The 24,743-nt window shown below is 43.9% G+C and overlaps 1 protein-coding gene across 1 annotated transcript in view; it reads left to right on the top strand.

The window, feature by feature from the left end:
- The first annotated feature begins 458 nt into the window (after positions 1 to 458).
- Positions 459 to 24,743, top strand: part of btbd11b (BTB (POZ) domain containing 11b) — a 118,515-nt gene continuing 94,230 nt past the window's right edge. Inside the window, exon 1 of the mRNA XM_080436750.1 lies at positions 459 to 1,539. Within this exon, the coding sequence (XP_080292876.1) occupies positions 648 to 1,539 (892 nt within the window). The 5' untranslated portion in view covers positions 459 to 647. The remainder of the gene's footprint in view (positions 1,540 to 24,743) is intronic.

The raw sequence follows: 24,743 nt of genomic DNA, 5'->3' as shown, positions 1-24,743 counted from the left end.
ACTTGTTTCGTTAAGTGACTATAGAGATACTGTGTACCGATTTGCGTGATGTTTGGACAAAATCTGTAGGAGTACTGACAAAAAATGTGTTTTGCAAAAAACGGCCTCCTGGTGGCGCTATAACAGGCCCATGTGAAACATTTGGGGCAGAGGTTCTGCTCTAGCATCCAGGGAGTGTGTGAGCACAGTTTCGCTGTGATCAAGCCAACGGTCCCGGAGATTAGCTGATCACAGACGGAAGGACACAAGGACGGACGAACAGCGTGCAAAACAGTCTCGGCCGTGCCTTCGGCCTGGCGGAGACAACAAGGCGACAGCCGCGACACCGTGGTACTACGGACTACACATTGCTGTATACTCAATTCCCCACGGCCCCGCCTCCTACACTCAGGGCCACCACTGCGTAAAACGCACAGGGAGCCCTGTTGATGCACTAAAGATGCTGTTCCAACTTTAGACATCAGCGGTTTGCACGACTTTTCTCCACAAAGGCTTACCGAATTAAAGAAGAAAAAAAAAAGCGTCCATGTTACACAACTCGCACAGAAGCTTGCGCAGCATTCAAATGTAATCGTCGCGGGACATTTCACGCCACTATTCCCCCCCAAAAAAGCCCTCTTTATTTAACAGCATGAGGTGCCGTTATAATGGCCAGGAGTAGCAGCAGCAAGTCAGTGGCGAGGACCCTGGAGGATCTGACGCTGGACTCGGGTTATGGTGGAGCCGCCGACTCCTTCAGGTCGTCCAGTGCGTCGCTGTGCTGCTCCGTCGAGGCACACGGTGCGTCGAACGCGCATGGGGGGAGGAATTATCACTGGCACCTAACCGACTCGATGCACAGTCGACAGAACAGTCTGGACACTGTCAACACCGTGCTGGGCGAAGACGACGCCGAGATCCTGGAGTGCTCCGGGCACTGCGCTAAACTACCCGAGCTAGAGGATGTGCCATGGAGCCTCGGGGAAGTGGAGGGTGCGCTGACCGGGGACGAGGAGCTGCGGCTGGGGACCCTGGCGCTGTCACAGGACATTCTGCTCCGGCTCTCGGTGCTGGTCAGCCGCGCGCTGGTCCGGGTCGCCAAAGAGGCGCAGCGGCTCAGCCTGCGCTACGCCAAATGCACCAAATACGAGATCCAAAGTGCCATACGGATCGTCCTGTCATGGACCGTCTCGGTGAACTGCATCACCGCGGCGCTCAGCGCCCTGTCCCTGTACAACATGAGCACGGAGGACAAGTTCAGCCGCGGCAAGTCGGAGCGCTGCGGGCTCGTCTTCAACGTGGGCAAGGTCTTCAGGTGGATGGTTGACAGCAGGGTCGCGGTCAGGATCCACGAACACGCGGCCATCTACCTGGCCGCCTGCATGGAGAGCCTGTTCCGGGAGATGTGCGCGCGGGCGCTACGTAGCGCTTTCGTGGAGCAAGATAACGGGATTCCCAAGTTCACGGTCGAGTGTTTGGAGCAGGCCATCAACAATGACTCAGAGTTATGGGGCGCCCTGCAACAGCACCAGCACCTCATTTGTGGGAAGAATGCGAGTGGTGAGTTGTTCATGAAAGAGAATGTGCCCACACCTGTTACTCTTTAAATTATATAATGCCATTTTAGTGCCAAAATGCACAAAAAGCTGTGCATCAATTAACATCTTGGGTTATTGTGTGTTACTTATACTGATATATCCATAAGTCCACCCTCTCATAATCACAACATGCAGGCTGGCTATTTTTATCAAGACAAACATGGGAAGAGGCGGTATTGGATATATTCCAAATTGCATTCCCATACAGAGACATTGACCCAACCCATTTTCACAAACATCTAAAAATGTAAGTAATGAATTCCAGCTGTAATCAGTCCTCTGGCATAGGCATACACTGGCCCGGTTTCCTCATGGTTGACTCTGTGAGTAAGTAAGTGATGCCTGAAGTTCCACTGAATTTCAGAGGCTAACATAAGGTGTGTAGTTTTGTAATCATGATATTATTATTTTTAACTATGACTGGAGCAAATAGAAGCAGATATCCAAATGGTTCAGCACCAGGGATGAATTGATCTTATCCTAATAGGCAGGGCGATCCTTATCTCTGTGTGTTGCTGAGTGTTGTATTTCAGAATACACCCATGGAATTCCTCCTTACTATGTCATTAGTTTGTAAATATGAAGCAGGAGCATGGAACAGGATCTGTCTACCCCTAAGCCAGTGTGCTTCTCAAAGTTTGGTCCAGAGACCCCCAGGGACCCTTGTGGTGGGGGCGAGGGAGGGGGGCTTCCAGGAGGTCACCAGTAATGATGGCTCTATACTATTCCCTAAATCCCAACTGTGAATTTAACTCACAATAACACTCAGGATTTTACTGTGTAGAATTTTATAAGCTACTGACGAGCTTTATTAACAACTTAAGCCTGATTTATACTTCAGCCTTTTTGAAAATATCGGATCTACGAGCTCAGAACGTGTTGCATCATGATGCGTATTTTGTTTTTCTGGAAATATTTTGAAAAATGTCACCTATAATGACATGCCTGAAATAGCGATTTAACCCTCATTTGGTGGATGCCATGAAATGCTTTCGAGGCTTGTACTGAACAACTCCAACAGGTTTATGTAATAAACGGCCTCAGGGAACCTTGGTGCTATCATGCGTTATGTTTAGAATGAGGCGGACGAAACAAAGGAGTCAGAGAGAGAGAGAAGGGCAAAGATAGAGAAAGAGAAAGTAACAAAGAGAGAGAAATAGTTCAGAGACAGAGATAGAGAGAGAGGGAAGACAGAGAGAGTGACCTTCAAACCCTATTGATGCAGTTCTTGAAGGAGGCTGATGAAAGAATGGAGTCAAGAGGCCAGGTTACATGCTCAAGCACAGGAGCTTGGATGTAAAAGGCCAAATAGATAAACAGTCCTTGCACCAAATCTGTGCTTGCAGTGAACATGTTAATTTGCTTGTATAGTTACGGCAGACGTTGTCGGGATGAATCAGTATAGATTATTTGCTTGGTTAGCACAATAAATAACTGTAGACTGATAACTGGGACACAGTGCAGGCTGGCACATGGTACAAGAGCCTCACATGCTGCACAAAAGGACACCGCAAGATATACAGCATGACAACAGACCATATCAAATGCTAAGCATGATTTGACCTGTGACAATATTGAATATGGCCCATCTGCAAATCTAGGTAGTCAGTTCATTGTCGTCTACCTACTGTAGGTTCATCCATGGTCAGCGCCAATGCTAGTGTGTGTGTTGTATGCATGCTGTGCACCAAAAGGATGCAACTCCTTTTGCCCATGAAAAACTTAACCTAACGCTCGCAATACATTCATTAGAATGAGAAGTATGAATGCATGCTATCTACTCATCAGTGTAGCTAATCTATAGTACCTCTTGCAAGTGAATGGCTGAATTTGCACGATGAGAAAGTTAGATTCATTTGAATTTCAATTCTATTGCAAGCATTCTAACGCTAAGGCCTGATTTATACTTGCCGGTGTCTCACAGCGAAAATAGCCATGATCTACAGGCTAACAACAACACATTGTTCTTGTGAGCTTATAGATCTGCTGTTTTCTGTGCGAGACACAATGCACAAGTATAACTCAGGCTTGACAGGTACCAAGCAAGTTAGCTACCTAGCAGAAGGCTAAAGAAAATTAGTATAGTTTATCCAGCAGGTGATTTCAAGAGAGGATCTGTGTCTCTTCATTGACTGTAAATAAAAAATCATATGTGACTTAAATCAAGTGAGTTTGAAAGGTTTGCATTGTTGTTGTGAAACCGCACACAGCTGCAGACAATATGAACACATGGACAGGGAAGTGAGGGAACATATTGCTTCAAAATGTCAGTGGAGTGAGAAGAAACATGCTTCAACCGCAAAGTATGTTTGTTGTTGCTTTTTGGAGGCAGATCATAAAGCACCAGAGTGTCATTCTAGAAGTGGAAAAAGCATATGCTCTGACTGCCACCAGGTCACACATATGCTGATACAGGTATATTCACATGCACCTATTTGGTGTTGACAGATGTTCTTTGTAACAGAAGATTCACAAATCATCCTGCAGGTCTGGCCTGCCAGACAGTCAAACAAACAGACAGACAGACAGACAGACAGACAGACAGACAGACAGACAGACAGACAGACTGACACCTCTTAATTTTTGGGTGTCCAAAGGTGCTGAACTTGCATCAATACAACATGCCAGGTGTCCCATAGCATCAAATAGGTCAGAGAACAATCTATACTTCCCTCGGGCTTAATTCCACACGCCAATTGATTTGTCACATTTAGGCCTTTGAAGGCTGCTGACCGAGAAAGATATGGTCAAGAAATTAATTGTTGTAACTAAAAACTGAATTGTAGATTATTATACGTCCACAGGCGTATCAGATTTATCTACATAGATAAGCAGAATAGCTTAACTAAATGCAACTCGACACACAGATGTGGAGGGTCATTCAGGCCTTTATGTCATGCATCCTGTATATTAGACTAGTGTGATGATCTTAGCTGCAGTATAGAGGCGGTGTAGTACAGTATTTTGTCAGTAGCGTGATATGCATTAGACCACGGAATTGATATTGATCAGCAGACGCTAACAAATAACAAAGTGAACACAGAGCTCTCCTTGTTCTTGGCTGTTTTATTGGCTGGTATGGCGATATTATGGCAAGCTGCAACACATGACAGATATTATAACACTATAATTTCGCACCTGCTGCTGCTGCTGGTTCTACATTGGCGCATGTAGCATATGGCAGCCACCTACACACATGCGAGCACAATCACACACACACACACACACATGCACAAACACACACACACGCACACACGCACGTGCGTGCACACGCACGCACGCACACACACATACACGCACGCATGCATTGCACGCACCTCTCCATCACTGACTCAGTGTTCCTCTCAGGTGTAGGGTTTCCCTTCCTCGCCTGTGGCATCCTGTCAGAACAGGAAACCACCCTGCAGTAATACTGTGGAGTCGTACTTACAGCTCCCGTTAACCTAAAGAACACAGCGCTGCATTTGATTTCCCTGCGGACGTGCATGTCAGAGAGAAAATGTATATTCGAACATGATCTCTATAGTCCTCCGGGAGGTACACCTCCCTGGAGACAAGTTCTGATCATACCTTGGCAGTGACTTGTCTTGGCTCAGAGGTGGTATGACTTTCAAGTCCGGGCAGATATTAGAGATATAGCAGCTTGGTGGCAGAGTTTCAAGGCCTTACATCTGCCCGTTGTGTTTTAACCACATGAGCGTATAGCGTCCATATTCTTGAGTGAACATTCGGCAAAAACAGCAGATGTACTTGTAGATCTACTTTGCATTTTGGTGGAAAAAGAAAAGAAAAGTATACACTCCTGGGGGACTCCAGTCAACAAAGTATATAGGTTTTAAGTGGCTAAAGAAGGCCTCTTCGTGATACTGGTGGCACTGGTGGTTGTCCAGGACCAAAATACCACAAATGTCTGTATCTACATATCTGTCTGTCTGTGTGTCAGTCTGTCTGTGTCCCACTTAATTATGCACATATATGGTCCTTGAAGAATGCATAGAAACTGTGTGTGTGTGTGTGTGTGTGTGTGTGTGTGTTCGTGTGCGTGTGCGTGTGCGTGTGCGTGTGTGTAATGGAATAAAAAAGGATATCTCTGGTCAGTAAAATAAATATTATTGCTAATGTTATTAATTGTTAGTAAGATATTTATGAGCCATCCACAGTTGTAATTGTAATTTAAAGCTGCAATCAGTAACTTTCATGTCCTACCCAGGATTCGAAGCCTGGTCTCCCACAAGACCACATTTTCCAGCACATTTCTGCTTAGCCAGAGGAGATATTGGGCTTATGAGCTTCAGGCAGTACTACAGTACTTGTCTACCAGTAGGTGTCCTCACACCAGCCAGGGTCTACATTTCTCAGTGGAAAAGTAGGGAGACCACCTCCAACCACACGTGCAGATGTACTAGTTATATTGTACTAACATACTCTATCATACAGAATGGTACATCGCTTACCGGGGTTCCCCTGGGGGTCTATCCTTGGTCCCCTCATTTACTCCCTCTACACCAAATCTCTTTCGTCGAAAATATCCAGTCTACAAGTGTCCCACCACGTTGCAATGCAACATCTTGTGGATCTGCTATTTTTGCTGAAGAATGTTCCTCTATTTTCACCGAGTGTTTGCCTATTATGCCATGCACAGAATAGAGACGGTGGGGATCAAGTGGTTAAAATGTCATTTTATCCATTGAAAGAAGTTCCAGTTTGTGGTTTTAAAACAGCCAATTATGACTGTAACTGTACCTCTACTATATAATTTATGATTGCCCTTACAAGGGGGTGAAAGGCAGGTCCTATTCCACTCACAGGAGTTTAGTTTCTTATCCAACAGCCGGTGTTGCCTTGCGAGGTCTGTGCCTGGTGCACTCAGTCACACGTGTTTGCTGGAAGCATTGTCAGATCACATCAGACACACACACACACACACACACACACACACACACACACACACACACACACACACACACACACACACACACACACACACACACACACACACACACACACACACACACACACACACACACACACACACACACACCCCCACACACACACACACACACACACACACACACACACACACACACACACAGGAGGAAAAGTTGGGAGCTGCACTGGTAACATTCTGCTGGAAGAACTGTCAGATAGACAGATAGACAGACAGACAGACAGACAGACAGACTGGAATGATTGGGTGCAGTCACTGGTACCATTCTGTACTTGGGGAGACCAGTCCCTGCAATGTCTGGGCATGGTGGAGAAATACTCTAGTATTTGCTTGCAATGTGTAGGAATGTTACCCCGCACGCACGCATGCACGCACGCACGCACACACACACACACACACACACACACACACACACACACACACACACACACACACACACACACACACACACACACACACACACACACACACACACACACACATAGTAGTAACATTTACTCAAGTACTGTGTAAAATCTTGAGGTACGCATACTTTTACTTTACTATATTTGCTATTTACTATTCTACTCCACTAAAGCTCAACATTTACTACTCCACTACAGCTCAGTGGCAAACATTTGCTACTTCACTGCAGCCCGAACTTCACCTGCTGCGACATTAGAGTGACTATACCAATTACCCTTTTATGTTTGGTATTGTAATTATATTTTGATGCCAATTACTTTTGACCTTTACTCTGAATATAGGACCATTACCTGTAAAAAAACACACAACAACAATCAAAAATCAAGAATCGAAACGGGTTTATCTGTCACCCACTCCTACTAGTACAAGCAGCGAAATGTTGGTGGGACATGATCTGCAGAGACTCTGCTAACACAACAATATAACAACAAAATAATAATAAAAATGTGGTATTGTGTACAATACGTTGTGGTACATCGCTGCTTTCACTTAAGTAAAATATAGTACTTCTACACACACACACACACACACACACACACACACACACACACACACACACACACACACACACACACACACACACACACACACACACACACACACACACACACACACACACACACCACACACCTGTCCCCACAACAGGTCTGGTATTAATGCAGACCTTGGGAAGGGAATAGGGGAATGCTAATGTGACAGAGTCTGGTACAGGGAGAGAGAGAAACACAGCCAAGTTTACTTCAATTGATTAAGAGTCGGGAGGTGATAGAAAACAGCTAATTCTTCACCCAGCCAGCTGCTGCCACAATGGATTGGGTATCTTTCATTTTTCTCTTTCCTTCCCTTTCTCCGTGTGCCTCTGAGGCTTCTGTAAACCATTACAAAGTTTCACTTTGTCTTCAACTGCTGTGTGTGATGACACGTGCAGCTGGCAGCCTGGCACTTAGCTCAGTGACACTCAGTCTCCATCAGTGGCGTCTATGTGAGTGAACGGCAAGTGCAGGCGCTGTGCTGAGTAAATAGACAGAGAATAGGAAGGAATGAGCTCCCATGGTGTTCAAGAGTTGCTGTCTCGGGTTAAGTTGTCGCAATGTGGAAATCAATCTACTCGTACTGTAGCTTTAAAGGACCACACCGTCTGTCATCAATACCTTTTGATGACGTTTATTCATAGCATTGGCAATACCGCATATCCTACCGAAACATAGACCATTTAAGTGAAAGACTTAGACAAAACATAACTCCTAATGGCATTTACTGCATTGGATTACCTATCTCAAGCAAGTTTCAAGTATCTGCAAGTAGTTATGATTTTATTTAATTTAATAGGACACTGGGTGCCCTAGCATTTCTCAGTATTTTCTAATATTTAACAGTCATAGGTAGACAAGTGTGATGGAACTAGAGTTAGAGGCAAGAGAGACACTGTTGCACATTAAACAGAATAGCTAGGCTTTTATCGCCAGCTTCACAAAGAAACACCATATGGGGGAAAAAAAGGTTCTGAGTGGTTATTTCAAACAATGGCCTTCAGGTGTGTCAGAGATGGGGTACCTGTTCAACAATTACATTACACTGCCAAACTCGTCTCTCCCGGTAACTTCCTTGGGACAGTCTTGGGTGGAGTGAGGGTGCTACCCCATTTTTATGCTGGTTTGCGGGTCAGTCCTCCCCGTTGGTCCTTTACACAAATATAAAACGAGAAATGCCATAGCACTAGTTGTCCAAAATCAAAATCACTGTCACTTGCGAATACACCTGTGAGGCTGTGGCTAGGAGTCCACATGATGTGGAGTTTAAAAGAAAGAGACAGGGGGGTTCAGATGAAATACCCATAAAAGAAGCTGTCAGTGACAGATGAGACCCAGACGAACACTGTCTGCTTCTTTAATGCCCGAGGAAGACGTGTCAAAGGAAGCAAGTACCAACAGGTGGATTAACTAGACGAAGCATCAGTATCTATGACACATAATAGTCAACTCCCCGGCGCTGGCTTCCTACGAGTGAAACTAACGCATTTTAAAAACATGTCTTGTGAGTGAGTTAAACACATTATTTTATTTGCCACCTCCTTGTGAGCTTAATTCAAAGAGATTTGTTTTAGTGTGCCAGAACGTAGAGCTTTTGAGCGAGTCAATGCTGTTGAATGTCTTGTGTGGTATTCTGGTTGAAAAGCCAGTACCGTGTGAAATTCAAAGCAGCATGTCGGGACATGTCAGAATGCTGCTGAATCTGACAGGGACGTAATGAGCAGAATCACTCGGCCTGTACAACCAACACACATTTATGCCACACACTTATATCGGTATAGTTTTGCAATCTCAGAGATAACATGTGGATACTTAAGATTATCACATAAAAAAATACCACATTTTACACGTTTTCTTGCTGGCATTTTTCTAGAAGTAGCCATTCATTGTAATCACATGCTGATAGCAATTCACTCGATGCTAGTTTCCTTCGGTGTTGGCGAGGTCCCCCATTACCAGGAAGTATGCAAATGTAGTGCATGCACAGGTCAGGAAATGATGCATGTACACATAGGATTAATTAATGTGAGAATTGAATAAACTAACCATCTGTTTTATTTAGAACATAATCCAGCAGGAATGTATTTTTGAGAAAGAAGCCAAGCTGAAAGATAATTATGAATAATAAGCATGCAATCCCCATTACTGCAATTCCTCTAACACTCATGCATGGTAAATCTTTCTTTACCGTATATGCCACCCCCCACACCTACTCACTCAACCCCTTCTGGCGATCAGATCATGTGTCAGTGATGTTTAGTGGCCACGAATCACGATATGAAAATACGTACAAAGGATCACCCAAGCTTACATTACGGTATGAAAATTAACTTGCAGAGACTTGAAACTTGCTGGAACTAGATAATCCAATACATAATGTGACTTCCAACATCAAAGTGTGGTTACTCAAAGTTATGTTGCAGCGGTACTTTAATGGAGATAAAAGTGTGGATTGATTTAAAACATCTAGCTGAAAATGGTCCCTGAAGAAAAAGAAAAAAACTGAATTCTAACTTCCATGACTGTTTAGCCAACATTGACTCAATAATTCAGGTAGGCTCAGTAACGTTTTAATGAATTTTGGAGAAAATGTAAACAAATGTGAAATCTAAAAGTAAATAGGAAACTGAAACATGTGTCAATGACAGAGGGTGTGAGACACTGGCATGTTTAGTGATGCTGGTATGATCCTTTAAAATACAGGATTTTACTGTGTAAAGAGGCAGTCTCACACACACACACACACACACACACACACACACACACACACACACACACACACACACACACACACACACACACACACACACACACACACACACACACACACACTTGCTTATGGTTGTCCACTTATGTCCTTAACGGCGAGTTCTTAGATGGCTAAAGAGTCCTATCGTGGAACCACATTGCAACATTCTATTGCAGGTGGGGTAGGTTGTAGTGGTGGACTGGTAGTGTGTGTTCCGTCCCTGGGTCTTTGTTGCTGTCTTCTGGCGGTCCTCTCCTCCTCCAGCCTGCGAGTTCCTTCCAGGCAGCGCTGCCGTCAGGAGTCACGATCCGTAGCAGCAGCAGCCTCAAGGTCCTCTGGCCTGATGTTACACAGAGTCAATGAGGTCTTCAGCTGGTCCTTATACCTCTTCTTCGGCCCTCCTGCCAAGCGCCGGGCATGGTGTAACTGGCCATACGGCACTCCGCGGGGCATCCGGATCACATGTCCAAGCCAGCGCAGTTGGTGCTGGGTGATCATGACCTTTTATACTCCTGCAGTTGGTCTTTGCAATTATTTCAGTATGAGGCACGCGATCACACCAGTTGAGGCCTATATGTGCTGTAGGCATCCAATGCCAATATGGTGACACACACACGCACACACACACACACACACACACACACACACACACACACACACACACACACACACACACACACACACACACACACACACACACACACACACACACACACACACCAGTTTGCATCAGATAAAGGCTGATGGGGTATCTCTAAACTGGCCAAACACCAACAGAAAGGTTTCCAGATTACACAACCAGTGTGAAGAAGAGATCTTAATCGAACCAGAACACCACATTTCAGTGCTATCATGACGATAGCTTAGCTGATAGCGTTTTATTATTTAGCTGCCCTGTTGGCTTTGAAGAAACTACCTTCACCACTGCTAGCTTTCATGTGTACAGAGGATAACCACACTGCAGGTTAATAATACATCACTATATAGTCCACCTTCACAGCATTATACAAAGCTCATCGCTGTTAGATTGAGAACCCTGACAATGATAGAAACTGGACTGACTTACAATAGGATCATCAATCATTGATACATACATTCCATCCCCCAGGTGTTTGAAACCTTTCATAGTGTGCTACTGAAGCTTGAAGCGTAATTGCCCCTTGCCTCCGTGAGCTGCCAATACACCCGCCCATCCTGTGTCCAATCCTTAATTACATTGCAATATACCGCAGGGGTACAAAACTGTGTCTTTGGTATTTTGGAGGTGATAAAACTAAAAGGGAGTTGGGCCACTATTATAATAGTCTTGTGTAAACCACTTTACATGTGCTTCCTTTGCACAAGAGAAATAAATCACCATCAGCTGCACAAACACAGAGCCGATATAGTTCATGTGGTAGAAATAAACAGTCACTGCTTTTGACATGCCGGTCCGGCCCTGGAATAAACATTGACTTTTCCCTACGGGGCCAAAGCCTGCCTTATAGCAGTGGTTTTCAAAGCGGCCACCAGGAGCCGCCGGGGTGGGGGAATTCGAAGGGAGTGGAAAATATAGTTTTAAAAAACTCTAAAAACATTTATTTCAATTTATAAGATTAATATTGTACCAGTTTAAGCACTTTCAAAGTGGCATTCCTAAGCTTGTAGATCGGGCATTTTTGCAATTTCTATCTTAAATTTTCTGAGCCATTTCGCAATAGGCGGGCCGCAGCTACTAGAGGCTATGGCTACTTGGGGGTGTTTGGGAACCTTTGCCATATAGGATTCTTGTAATATCACTTTAGTCCAGGACACACAGGGTTTGATTTGATGGTGAGAAAGAAAACTGTGCTTTCAGTCTTTTGTGTCTTTCTGAAAGCGAGTGCCATGTATCAGTACCGGGTCATTTCCTTGACTACAGTAGATCCGCTGATGGAAAACTGATTCTCCCTCTTTGACCAGTATCTCATTACATCCCCTGGGAGCTCAGACCAGTGTGTGTGTGAGTGCATGTCTGTGTGTGGCTGTGCGTGAAGTGGCTTTTATTTTCCCCAATCAAAGACTCTGACTTCAACAATTTAGATGGAGAAAACCATAAAGCACTTCAACACATGAATATAGCGTGGGGTAATTGGCCTACCTTGATACCCTTTCTTTCTTTCTTTCTTTCTTTCTTTCTTTCTTTCTTTCTTTCTTTCTTTCTTTCTTTCTTTCTTTCTACCCTGTTTGTCTCTCTTTTGATTTCTCTACTACACTTCCTTCCAACTCTCTCTCTCTCTCTTTCTTTCTCTCTCTCTCTCTCTCACACACACACACACACACACACACACACACACACACACACACACACACACACACACACACACACACACACACACACACACACACACACACACACACACACACACACACACACACACACACACGCGCACACATTTTATATACTCTCCTTTCTGTTTCTCTCAACCCTTTCTTGCTCTGTGCACATTATAATGAGGCTACATTTCTGCCATTGCATTGATTGAGAGCAAGCGCTGAGTTGTGCGTGACCTTGTCCCGTCCTCCATGTCGAGCAGGGGGTCTAATAGCTCTGTCAGCCCCGACATGGAAGCTAGCCCCCACCCCACGCCTGCCTGCTTCGCACCGGCAAGCCGCAGATAGACGCGTGGGCACCTACTATGACAGATCTCCCCAAGACCCAACTCTACTGTGCATGCTCGTTCAAGTTTGCGCCATGGAGTGGGCGGGGTCATGCATGTACCCATGTGACGGGCAGAGCATGAGAAGGAGGGTAACGCTGTGTCTGAGTAAAGCATCTTTGACAGGCTGAAAATGGGAAAAACGAGCTATACTCGTATGTAAGCAGTTTTCCATCTCCACGCTATCTAACTCCTAGTCACTGTTGCTCAACCCTTCTGAACTGGCAGCATATGGTACAGATTACCTCCAGAGAAGGTACACGTCTTTCTCTCTTTTCTTTTTTTTTGTTCTTGACATTTTTTTATTACTAACATATGGTTCCTGCATGACTCCTATTTCATTCTCAAATGTGGATCAGTGACTGGCAATATAACAGCCACATTGTTAGGAGGAAGAAGGTGGAGGAGGCAGCAGCCACTTTTACTTCTGCCCTTTATTTCCACAAACACAGCAGTACACACAGTGGCAATTCACTGACAATTGGATAAAACCACATGAACCAGTGGGGTCCCTATTCTGGGGCAAACATTCGGCAAAAATAGCTGATCTGCAAGCTCACAATGCGTCACAACTATCTTCGAAAAATAAATGGGAAATATTTGTGAAATACTAGCAAACCTAGTATAGAGCCCTAGGGGACTCCGGTCAACTAAGTATATAAGAATTTAAGTTGTTAAGAAACATAAAATGATGGGGTGGTTTAATAACCATATACTATGGATATGAAGCCTAATGTCTTAGTGCAGTTGTTTATCACTATGCGGCTAAGAAAAACTGTTAGAACAATAGCCCTTAGCTGTCATGTAATGATAATATACCAAGGCCTATTGTGATTTATTGTTTAAGTATAGCTCACCGCTGTTCTGTACAGTAACTAGCTCAAGGGCAGCTTTAGAAAAACATGTATTTATTTTAACGTCAATATAAATTGTACTTCATTCTGCCCTAAATGAAGCGATGCATATAGATTGTGAGATTAGGCGAGGGCTGTTGCAGCCAGGCCCAATGTGGGCACTTATTTTTCCAATTCCCAATTTTAGTGCCAATTCCACATTTCAAAATCCACACACGTGTTGTCCCTGTCCCTGCTGGCCCCTACAGTTGGTCACGTGGGAGGGTCTAGACGTGCACGTGTCTCCTCCGATACACATGGAGTCACCAGCCACTTCTTTTCATCTGACAGTGAGGCGCTTCACCGGGAGGACATAACGCATGCAGAGAACAACGTCCTATTTCTTCACCATGCTGAATACCCTGTAGGAGTCGCTAGTGCAGCAATAGAGAACACCCTGTAGGCCTACTGCTGTCTTCCCACCCACAAACAAGGAAAATTGTGTTCATTGCTGCGCCCGGCCACGCCGCCGGCACCGCAGGGTATTCAAACCAAGGGGCTAGCATCCGGCTTGTAAATTGAGGCTATATAGGAAGTGTGACAGCTCATATGAATGGCCTGTAGTCTCTCTGTTTCGCCGCTGTTTCATCCCTGCTGGTTGCAGAAGCAATTAAGCTCTATTCAAGCGGATGGGTTTTTGGCCAAACTTTACACTTGATTTTATTACCTTAATAAACATTGTCATACATTCATACTTCCAGTCACTAGTTTAAAGTCTTCTTTCAATCACCATGATATGCGTTTTGGTAAATTATGGTCCCATTTTATTTTATTAATGATAAAGTATTAATAAAGTAGTAGTGTTTCTAGGGTTTCTACTGGTTCTACCGAGTGAAGAACCAGTAGAAAGAAATGTATTCTGTGGTAGGGTCTGACCATTGCTGGTTGACAAGTGCCTGCAAGTCAAAAAGCAATATCTCCCCTGAGCAAGCAGGCATGCTCTATTTGCTCAGTGGTAAAAATGTCATCGCTTGCACGGGGGACGCAGGTTCGAATTGTGGGTAGGACATTTACAGTTACAGCTGAGAGTGCAGCTCTTAAGTGGTTATAACGGGAAGAGACATCAATGCGCGAAGCCTTGTGAAATGAAATAATACATGATTAATGGCTACTATAAATGTATCAAGCCTGAGGTCACAATACATTAACAATCACTCACTTGTTGGAGGCAGAAAGTCACAGGGTTCTGCTGTCTGTGTCACTGGGCCGGGACAAGTAAGAAGGTGACTCGCTGATGCCACCATGGTACCGTAGGTGTGCCTGTCAGTTTTGGTCATGGCATGATGCTCCGTCAGCCAGACACACAGGTGTGTTCCACAAGCTCTCCCTCTCTCTCACTTCCTTCTGCTGGTAGGAAGTCTGTCCCTGCCAGGGAGACACTTTGAAGCCCGATTTATACTTAAGCGTACGATGGTGTCGTGCAACGAAAATAGCCTATCTATAAGCTCACAACACGTTGCGGATGTGAGCTTAATAAATACATTAGGCATAAGAGTGGAAGCCTGGATTGTAAAGCCTGGGTTATACTTGTTTCTTTTTGAGGCAGCCGTGTTGTTTCACCCGTCAACTGGGTGAAACAAACTGAATTACCTCCACAGGATCAATGAAAGTCTACCTGGGGCGCTGCTGGCCTAGTGGTTAAGGCGCATACCACGTATCATATATGCAGCCTGGAGTCGCAGGTTTGAGTCCCGAGCCTGACGACCTTTGCTGCGTGTCGCTCCCTGTCTCTCTCTCCCTGTGTCCTGTCACACTCTACTGTGTAGGCGTACTATCAATAAAAGCAGAACAAATATCTTATCTTATATTTAATTAAAGTCTACCTTGTGTGCGGCTGTCGTGCACTGAAAATAGACCATCTACAACTCACAACGTGTCTGCCAACCAGCTGAATGCGAGTTGATTTATGTTTTGCATTGTGTTGATATTTTGTCTAGTGAAGTTCTTTTTGGGTCCAAATCCGTTATCTGTAAAATAAATACTTTACACGTAACACTGCAATTTATCACTCTAATTACGTAATAGCTTTGGTGCTGTGATTTTACTTGGCAGGCCCATGTTTTCTCCAGAGAGTGAGAGAAGCTCATTCCTGGGGAAAGTTCCTGAGTCGCATGATTAACCCATTCAATCCGGGAACGCATCTGTGTCATTTTAGATTTCTTTGGCTATTCAAAAATAGCAGATCTACAAGCTCATAGCGTGGCACTCGGTGCCGCGCTATGAGCTTGTAGATCTGCTATTTTTTTTAAATCTAGATTTTTTTGCAAATATTTGAATATATATTTTAAAGCGAACATTTCATTTGTAACTCATATCTTTGCTTCTGGGGGTCCCTGTAACAAAACATTTTGAGATGGGGGGTCCGGGGCCAAATACATATGTAAAAATGTTTTCTAAATCCTAACAGTATGTTGCTATATCAGTGGTGCTCCAACTTTTCCATGTCAAGGACCCCCAAAATGATGTATGTATTTGGCCGCGGAGCCCCATCTCAAAATGTGTTGTTCCAGGGACCTCCAGAAGCACGGATGGGAGTTAAAAATGTTCGCGTTAAAACATATTTATATATATATATATATATTCAAAGATTTGCACACATTTTCCATGATTTTTAAAGAAGTAGATCTGCTATTTTTGAATAGCCAAATAAATCTTAAAATGACACAAATGCGTTCCCGGTCTTAATGGATTAAACTAACAATGTCCTTGTTGAGCTTCTCCCTAACTGAGTGCGAGGGCATCCTGGTGGGATTGAGCATCTGGGATTGCAGTGACAATACTGTGTTTGATGCATGGAACTAATTAACAGCAGTCACATGGACATAAAGAAAAAGATGCACGATACTAAAGCAAGGAGAAATAGACTGTGAATGGGAGTTTCAAAGCAAGATGAAGGGTGTTTGTGCGTTTGTATGCCAATAATCTCAATTATATAGAAACTTGTCAAAACTAAAATCTAAAATCCTCAGTGTTAATTTACCAATTTCTAACTAAAGTGTACAAATGTGACAGCATTAAATTAACAATGTTAAATTAACTGTTAAGCTTGTTAAAAGCATTTTGTTGTGGCCCTGTGGTTATTGTGGAGAGAGGGAGAGAGAGAGAGAGAGAGAGAGAGAGAGAGAGAGAGAGAGAGAGAGAGAGAAAAGATCAGCCTAGCAATGAGAAGCTACTATTTAGGGTTGTCTCTGCTGGCAGGGGAAGCTGTATCCATCCAATTTGGTTGATTTGCTCTCCAAGCACAGGCCTGCTGGGATGAAGTAGGGCCGGCAGTGCATTTAAACAAGGCTGCCAAAGTGGCTGCACTGTCCTGCACTTGAGCATGACAGATGATGAGAGCTCAGGCAGGAGGAGCAGCGCAGTGTGCCTGTGAGAGGGTAGGTTAAACAGATGAGTAGCAGGGAATACCACAGTCAGCCCACACATTAACAAAACATTCAGCGGCAGGATGGTGATTATTAATTTCAATGAGGCTGTATTGAATATTTTCTAAGCCTCTGTCGATTAATCAAAGAATTGAGAAGGAGGTTTTTGGATAAAATACGCTTATGTCAATGAATCGATATGACCCACCGTTTAATACAAATAACTGTTGCAGCCCTATGACATGGTGTATGCTATTTAAAGACATGTACAAAGTAAACAACATAGGATGTCTTTTTTGTCTGTGTATATTTTCAATATATAATATCACTCAAGCCAGAAAGAATTATTAATAATCGGACACACACAAAATAAATTCCCCACATGTTTTATGATGCACTGCTTGCAGCGAAGCTGAAGTGACAAGCAACTGCCTTTTCTTTCTGCCCCAGAAGCCCTTGAACATAGTGTGGGAGACAGTCAATGTTCTTATTGAAAGAATAATTGTTTTTATATAAGATTACACCTCATATCAGACACCAAATGCACTCCTGTAACTTTCACCAGCAAAAAAGAAAAAGAAAATAAGTGATCTATCTAACTGTGTGGAATGGTTTGTCATGGGGCAGGGAAGAACTGATTGTCTTTTCACACCAATTGGCCAAAAGGAGTGGCAGTGGGAGTGGTGTGAGTTATAGGTTCTCATTATATTCAAACACCATGAAACTCTGTTGAAAGATTGGTAATGGGGCATGGAAGAAATGGCTAACTTTTCACATCGATTGCCCAAAAGGGGGTTTGCTGGTGGGCATGGCTTCTCACAGAAACACAACTCCTGAATATGTGGGTGCTGGAGAGTCACTAATCAAGTGGTACAGTGCTCAACTATCCAACGTGTGAGTGATATATCTTGACAGTTGAACATCTTGGCGAAGGTACAGTATGTACTCTTCTGAGTGCAGTCTTTCTAGATAATAGCCTGTTGATGAGATAATATTACATTGTGTAGGTGTAAGAGCAAGATTGTAGTGTTCAAGGACCAGTGGCACCAGTGCTATTATCGTTACACTGTCACGGGGAATGCTAACAAGGTAGAGAAAAAGCACACAGGGGAAAGACCCCAGCACAGACATCTGGAGGCAGAGCAGGTTCAAATACAAATGTGTTTATTTAAAGAGCAGAGGGACAAGGCTTACAGCTTAGTGAGGCAGGCAGGGGTCATTACCAGACAGGCAGTCTGAAACAAGCAAGCTAGTCCAAAGGAGGAGGCAGGAATCCAACTTCCAGTGACAGGCAACAAGGTCAAAAACACTGAAGACTGAAGGCATTGCAGAATCTGAGATGGGACTCAGAAAAGAAAAAGAGAAAAAAAGAATACACTGTGACTAGAACACAAGGCTAGGGAGCCAAGGCAGAAACACGAGTAACATAACTTAGAATCTGGCAGAGAGTGAGTGGAAAGAGTCCAGTCTTATTGCAGCAAGCCGGCGAGGGAAAATGGAAAAGGTGAGGAGATGGGCAGGGAACTGCAGGGCTGGTGATGAGGGCAGGTGGGTAGAGAGACAGGGAACTGCAGATGTGATGATGGGTCAATGCAACGCACAGTGAGCTTGTAGATTTTCAATATTTTATATTTTCCCCAGAATAAGGTACGCTAGGATTCATGTGGTTAAAGTACTTTGGCAATTGATATGATTCCCACACTATCAGCATGAAACTCGGACGGCGCGCCTATCGACATGCGAGGCCATTGGCTGCTCGCCGCGGGCACTACCATCGGCTGCTCGCTGCGGGCACTTGCTCGCTTGGTGGCTCACTTGGGCAGCTCGCTCGGGCACACCTAATGAGCCTCAAGTCCTTGTTCAGAAGTGTGCACTGCTACATCCTAGCCTGGAATCGATACTGATTTGCTACGTTCGTTTTCTTCTCACCTCGCTACTCAGTCTGGCCAGGGTCCTATTTGACTCGTATTTTCTAACGTCACCAATTACGTAGGCAAGTCAGGAAGTGACTCGAAGTGACACTGGTCCCGCACCAGTGTCACACTGACACACTGACACTGGTCCCCACACACACGCACACACACACACACACACACACACACACACACACACACAGACCAATCAGAAGCCGCAGGCCGCTTTCTGCCGTTTGTGCGTGTCCCTCAACTTGGAAAAAGGAGGCTTACCAGACTGTGAAGAGAAGTGAGAAACGTAGAAATCAGTCTGGATTTCAGGCTAGCTACATCCTGCTTTTTTGTGAATACCCATTTCATTTATTTCCAGTGAGCCAACATGAATAGTAGCAGCACCCTATTTGTCCTAATATTTCATGTCAAAATATCGTCTGTAAAATTGTTATTTTGCTGTCTTATCAGTATCACACTATCCACTTTACCTCTTCTGGTCTCTAAGTGATGGTGACTTTTGACAGCCTGAGTGAAGCGTTTTGATGGGTCATGTTTTGGGGCAGTTTCTGTCGTTAATGGGATTGAAGGGCATGGCGACAGTGACCCGGACCTCTGCCTCTTCCATCACTTCTGGTTGTTTGATAACCGAAACAGAGAAAGGCCACCTAAGGGCAAGCCAACTGATGTTGACCTAAGTCCCCCCCTGTGGGGGGGAATAGATTAGTACATGGACATAACAGTGTCTGTTACACCGGTAGCAGCTCCATAAGCTGAAGGTGGTGTTGAGTAACGGATTGTGCCTGAGGAAATGACTAAATCCATACTGATCGACAATGATTCAACATTCTGGTCAGAGCAGCCGAGGCTGTTGTGCTCTGCCTCTCGACCCCTTCTAGTCTTTAGACCAGACAAAGGTGAAGGTAGCATCAACATTTCTGACTGATTTCAGCTTTATGGATGAACCTAATAACAGAAGTTTGTGTATGTGTGTGTGTGTGTTATTGTTGTATTGATATAGCAGGCCATAGGTACGAAAAATACCCTTTCTTTTCTATCTGCCGCGAAGCACAACTTTATAATACCTCTCTGACTTGTTGTTTGGTGCACTAAGGCAGGCTATTTCTGGTCTCATAATAACTCATAATCCTTTTGTAAAAAAAAATACAAAACACTTTTTTATGAAGAAAGACATTGAGACCCTGTACCAACGTCATACAGTAGCACAAGGTTGAGACAGGCCGTAGGAAATAGCTTGTAGCTTGAAGTTGCCGCAAGATGCTTTTCTGTCCATGAAGCAGCACTACTGCTGGAAATTCTAAACCAGCTGATTTGCATGTCCTGTTGAGCGGGATACGACAGCAAAGCTGTGCAGTAGGCTACCTATTACCATGTATTTGGATTCCTGACTGCGGGATACTGAGGGATAACCGAGTTGCCCGTACCCAGACATTGCTCCAGGGCTGATATGCTGAAGGTTAATAGTGGGAGTTGGGTGATTGATGCTTGGCAGAGAAGGTCATTTTACGTATAATCTAAGTTGGAGGACCATGAGGTGTGGAATTCATGTTTGGATTTGAATTGCCTCCGCTTTGTGATTCTCCATAACCAAGTAAATCATGTTTAAGTTATGACATGAGCTATGCTTCCCTAGGCCTGATTGTGAGCAGTAGAATAATGAGAAAGTAAGGGCCGTTTCTCACTGGATCCGTTTTCATTGAAAACGTTTCCCAGTTCGAATTCTGGCCTGCATTCACATTGGGCATAGATCCTATCGCACCACAGAACACATGCATATACACCCCCGATCCTACAGGTGGCGGCATGCACATAGTGTTTCCCCTGTGGACACAGACGTCATCAACTATGCGTCAATGTTTGTGCTGGTCTCGCACAAATATGCGTTTAAATATGTTGAAAGCAAGGGGGCGGAGTTGCGGTGAGAACTGAATAACACTACTCATCATGAAAACATCATGCACGTGCAATATAAAATATTAATATTATCCAGTGATATGAAAACATGTTTTTATATCACTGGATAATATTAATATTTTATTTCAAGGTGCCTTGACAAAATTAAAACACCATTACATTATTATGAATAGTATTAACCACATGAACCCCAGCATGGGGGGAACATAAGCCAAAAATAGCCAATCTACAAGCTCACAACGCGCAACGCGTTGTGAGCTTGTAGATCTGCTATTTTTGACAGAGAGATTTGGTGTTGACAGATAAAAGCGTCCAAGAAAAGTAGGTCCGTTTTTACTGAGAATAGAGGGTTTAAGTAGGCTACATAATAATAAAACAATAACTTTATTTATATAGCACTTTTCAAAACATGAGTTACCTTATTTTATGCTACAATTGGAGAAAAGGTCAAATAAAAGATACACGTTTTTTTTAAGCATAAGGGAATAGCCTACCATAGTTAACAAGTAAGTTAATTCTGACAAGCAATAAAGAAAACACATTTAAACAAACTAAAATGAGACCAAAATAACTTTGGTCTCGTTGCCCACATCAACAAACAAACAAATACAGACATACATGTGAATTACATCAATAATTATGAATGACAGATTCATATGGTAGAAGAGTGCAATTTATGACAATAAAGCACAGAGATGTTTCGTTTTTGTAGCCCACGTTTGTGTGTGAAACTGTAGAATTAATAAAAAGAAACTTCTCATTTATTTTGGATAGTAATTATTCTGCTATTCTTCATTATGCTCATTATAATATTATATTATATATTATCTTCATATAACTGGTCCTCATAATGCTCATTATAATGTATTTTGGATAGTAATTTAATGTATTATTCTGCTATTCTTTATTATGCTCACATAAGCTATTTAGAAGGGATAAACTAAACTGTGCATTCAGGAGAAATTGCATCATGAGTGAAACGGCTATAGTCCTTGGGAAACTATAAACCTACGTAGGCCTACATCTAAATGAGTTACCATATTTACTTACAAATTTCAAATTACAAAGCCTTATAAGCTATATATTTCTGGGATGCATAGTAGCTGAAACTCCACAAGATACCCACAAGATATACTATATGCGCTGCTCGCGCACCTGAAATGCGCGATGGAGACCCGCCAATGTTTCATGACTGATAGACATGAAAGAAGGCCCTTCACAGCTAATAGAGAATTTTAAATTTTAAGAATCGGTTCAGAATTGAATGAGTAAAATTGTTAGAAAGGCTCCCATATAAGTTGATTATTATTTCAATTGTTATGTTCCACCTTAAGAGTAATATGCACCAGCCCTTTAAGTGCGCAATGCATTCTGGGGCGTTTTCATTCATTCAGTAGCACCGGCTAGAAGAGCTGTGTTTTTGTTGGCTGTTTTTGTCGAGTTTATATACCGTCACCTATTCCAAATAGCGGGCCACTTCCGTCTAATGGTACGCTTGCTTTCACATTGCAGCGTACCGTACCCGAAAACGCATGATCCGGATCCGAGACTGCCTCCCGAGGTGGTTTCGGGAACGGAACGGTTAACCGTTTCGCGGGTCGATTCGCTACATTCACACTAGCCAAGCGGTCTGGAATGCGCACCCGGGACCTGAGTGTGAAAGCGCCCTAACAGAGGATGATTTTGATCTGTTCTGGGGCCAGGGACAGATTAATCGTTCAGTCATATTCAGACATCTACTCACACCACAGCATTTGACATTCTGAAAAGAGACACAGAAGGTTGGATAAGATTAGCTTCATGATAACTCCCACTGAGCTGTAATGACTTAACCAGACAGTATCATAGACATTTCTCTGCAATGTGTGAAAAACTTCAAGGAAGCTAAATTTCTGATTAATTCACAAGGATGTTCCTTCCTTCCTTCCTTCCTTCTGCATATCTCAGAGCCAGAGTGCTATTGCAGTTTTGTACCGAAAAGTTTAGTACCGAAATGCACAGTACAGTAATTGTCCCCCCCCCCCCCCTTTTCCCCCCTAAAAGTTTATTCCACGATTTTGTAACCCATTTCTTCACCCAGTGCCAATTGCCTATGTAATCCTGGGCACTACTCTCCCTCTGCCAGCCTATGGAGAGCCCAGAACTGAGCTCATGCCTCCTTCAATGCATGAGGAGCTAGCAAGCCGCTTCTTATCACCTGACAGGGGGGAGTTTCCCCGGTAGGACGTAGCGTGTGGAAGGAACACATTATTCCAACCAGTTCCTTTCCCCTCTATCAGGAGCCCCAGACCAGGATTACTGCATGTTTTGTGAGGGTACCTACCCTAGGGGACACGGGGAGAACATGCAAACTCCACACAGTACAGTAACTGTTGACTCCATGAGGATGAAGTTGCATCAAGTGGACATCAGTCAAAGTGACAGCACCCCATGGCCCATGCGCAGAAATTCTATTAGTCTTTGGAGTGAAATAAAAGGGGTCGTTTTCTCCAGGAAATGTGACGTAATCTTATTAGGTTTCTCAGCCATACCTGCAGTGTTTTCAATTGAACAGACGGCAGCTTTAATTAAATAGATTAGCTGTCAGTACCTGTGAAAATGCGGATGCTCTTTTAAAAGCCTCCTGTGGGCAGGTGTAAATAAAATCAGCATCTCGCTATAAACACAGTACAATGCAATTATGCATCTGCTGCTGTGCATCATGTTTATGTTGCTCCAATGTCTACTGTGATGTTCATGTGCAATACATAAAAGCTTAAAATAAAAACTGCTGCCAGTAAACTTCTATCATATTGGCTAACCTTAAGTAAAACTATTTTATTAAACCACACCAAATTACATCTCTCATACTGTAGGTACCTTTTAACCACTTTCAACCTAGTGTCTGTATTTTGGGCATGTCATTATAAGAAAAGTTTTCTTTTGTAAAATAGCAGATCGTGACGTGTTGGGAGCTTGTAGATTTTCGCCATACGACACCATCCTACGACGTATCATAGTTTAAACGATAATGTGAAAATAACTGAGGGGATGCTGGTGAGTCAAGCTCTTTATGCGTCCCTGAATTCATTAGGCATCACTGGCAGCGTTTCAATGGAGTTTAAGCACCAGGATACATTAAGATTATGCTTTATTTAAAACTCAAATCGACTTCATTTGTCTGTGCACGGAAACTACATAATGTGGCTGAGTCTAGCTTTCTGCTTCATTCAGATCCGGCTTCACTTAGCAACTGGCAGTTCTATATTGCATTAGAGCTGTGCTCATTCTGTGGCACAGATTGTATTGTATTGCGAGAGTGCGGTCTGATACAATATATTATTATATATATACCAACACAGCTGGGTTACATAAACGCGAGGACATTCGATGGTGGCAGTCACCCCTGAACTCTTTTGTAGGCAGAAAACTGAAATGCTTCTGTGTCACTTTTAGATGTATTGTCTCCGCCAGGCCGTAAGGCATGGCGAGAGAGTATGTTTTGCACCCTGTCCGTCCGTCCGTCCGTCCGTCCGTCCGTCCGTCCGTCCGTCCGTCCGTCCGTCCGTCCGTCCGTCCGTCCGTCCGTCCGTCCGTCCGTCCGTCCGTCCGTCCGTCCGTCCGTCCGTCCGTCCGTCCGTCCGTCCGTCCGTCCGTCCGTCCTTCCGTCCGTCCGTCCGTCCGTCCGTCCGTCCGTCCGTCCGTCCGTCCGTCCGTCCG

The sequence above is a fragment of the Gymnoscopelus braueri genome, assembly GCF_963280865.1.
Source record: "Gymnoscopelus braueri genome assembly, chromosome: 9".
Lineage (NCBI taxonomy): Eukaryota > Metazoa > Chordata > Actinopteri > Myctophiformes > Myctophidae > Gymnoscopelus > Gymnoscopelus braueri.
The sequence above is the reverse complement of the archived record's forward strand: the minus strand, read 5'-3'. Positions and strand labels throughout refer to the sequence as shown.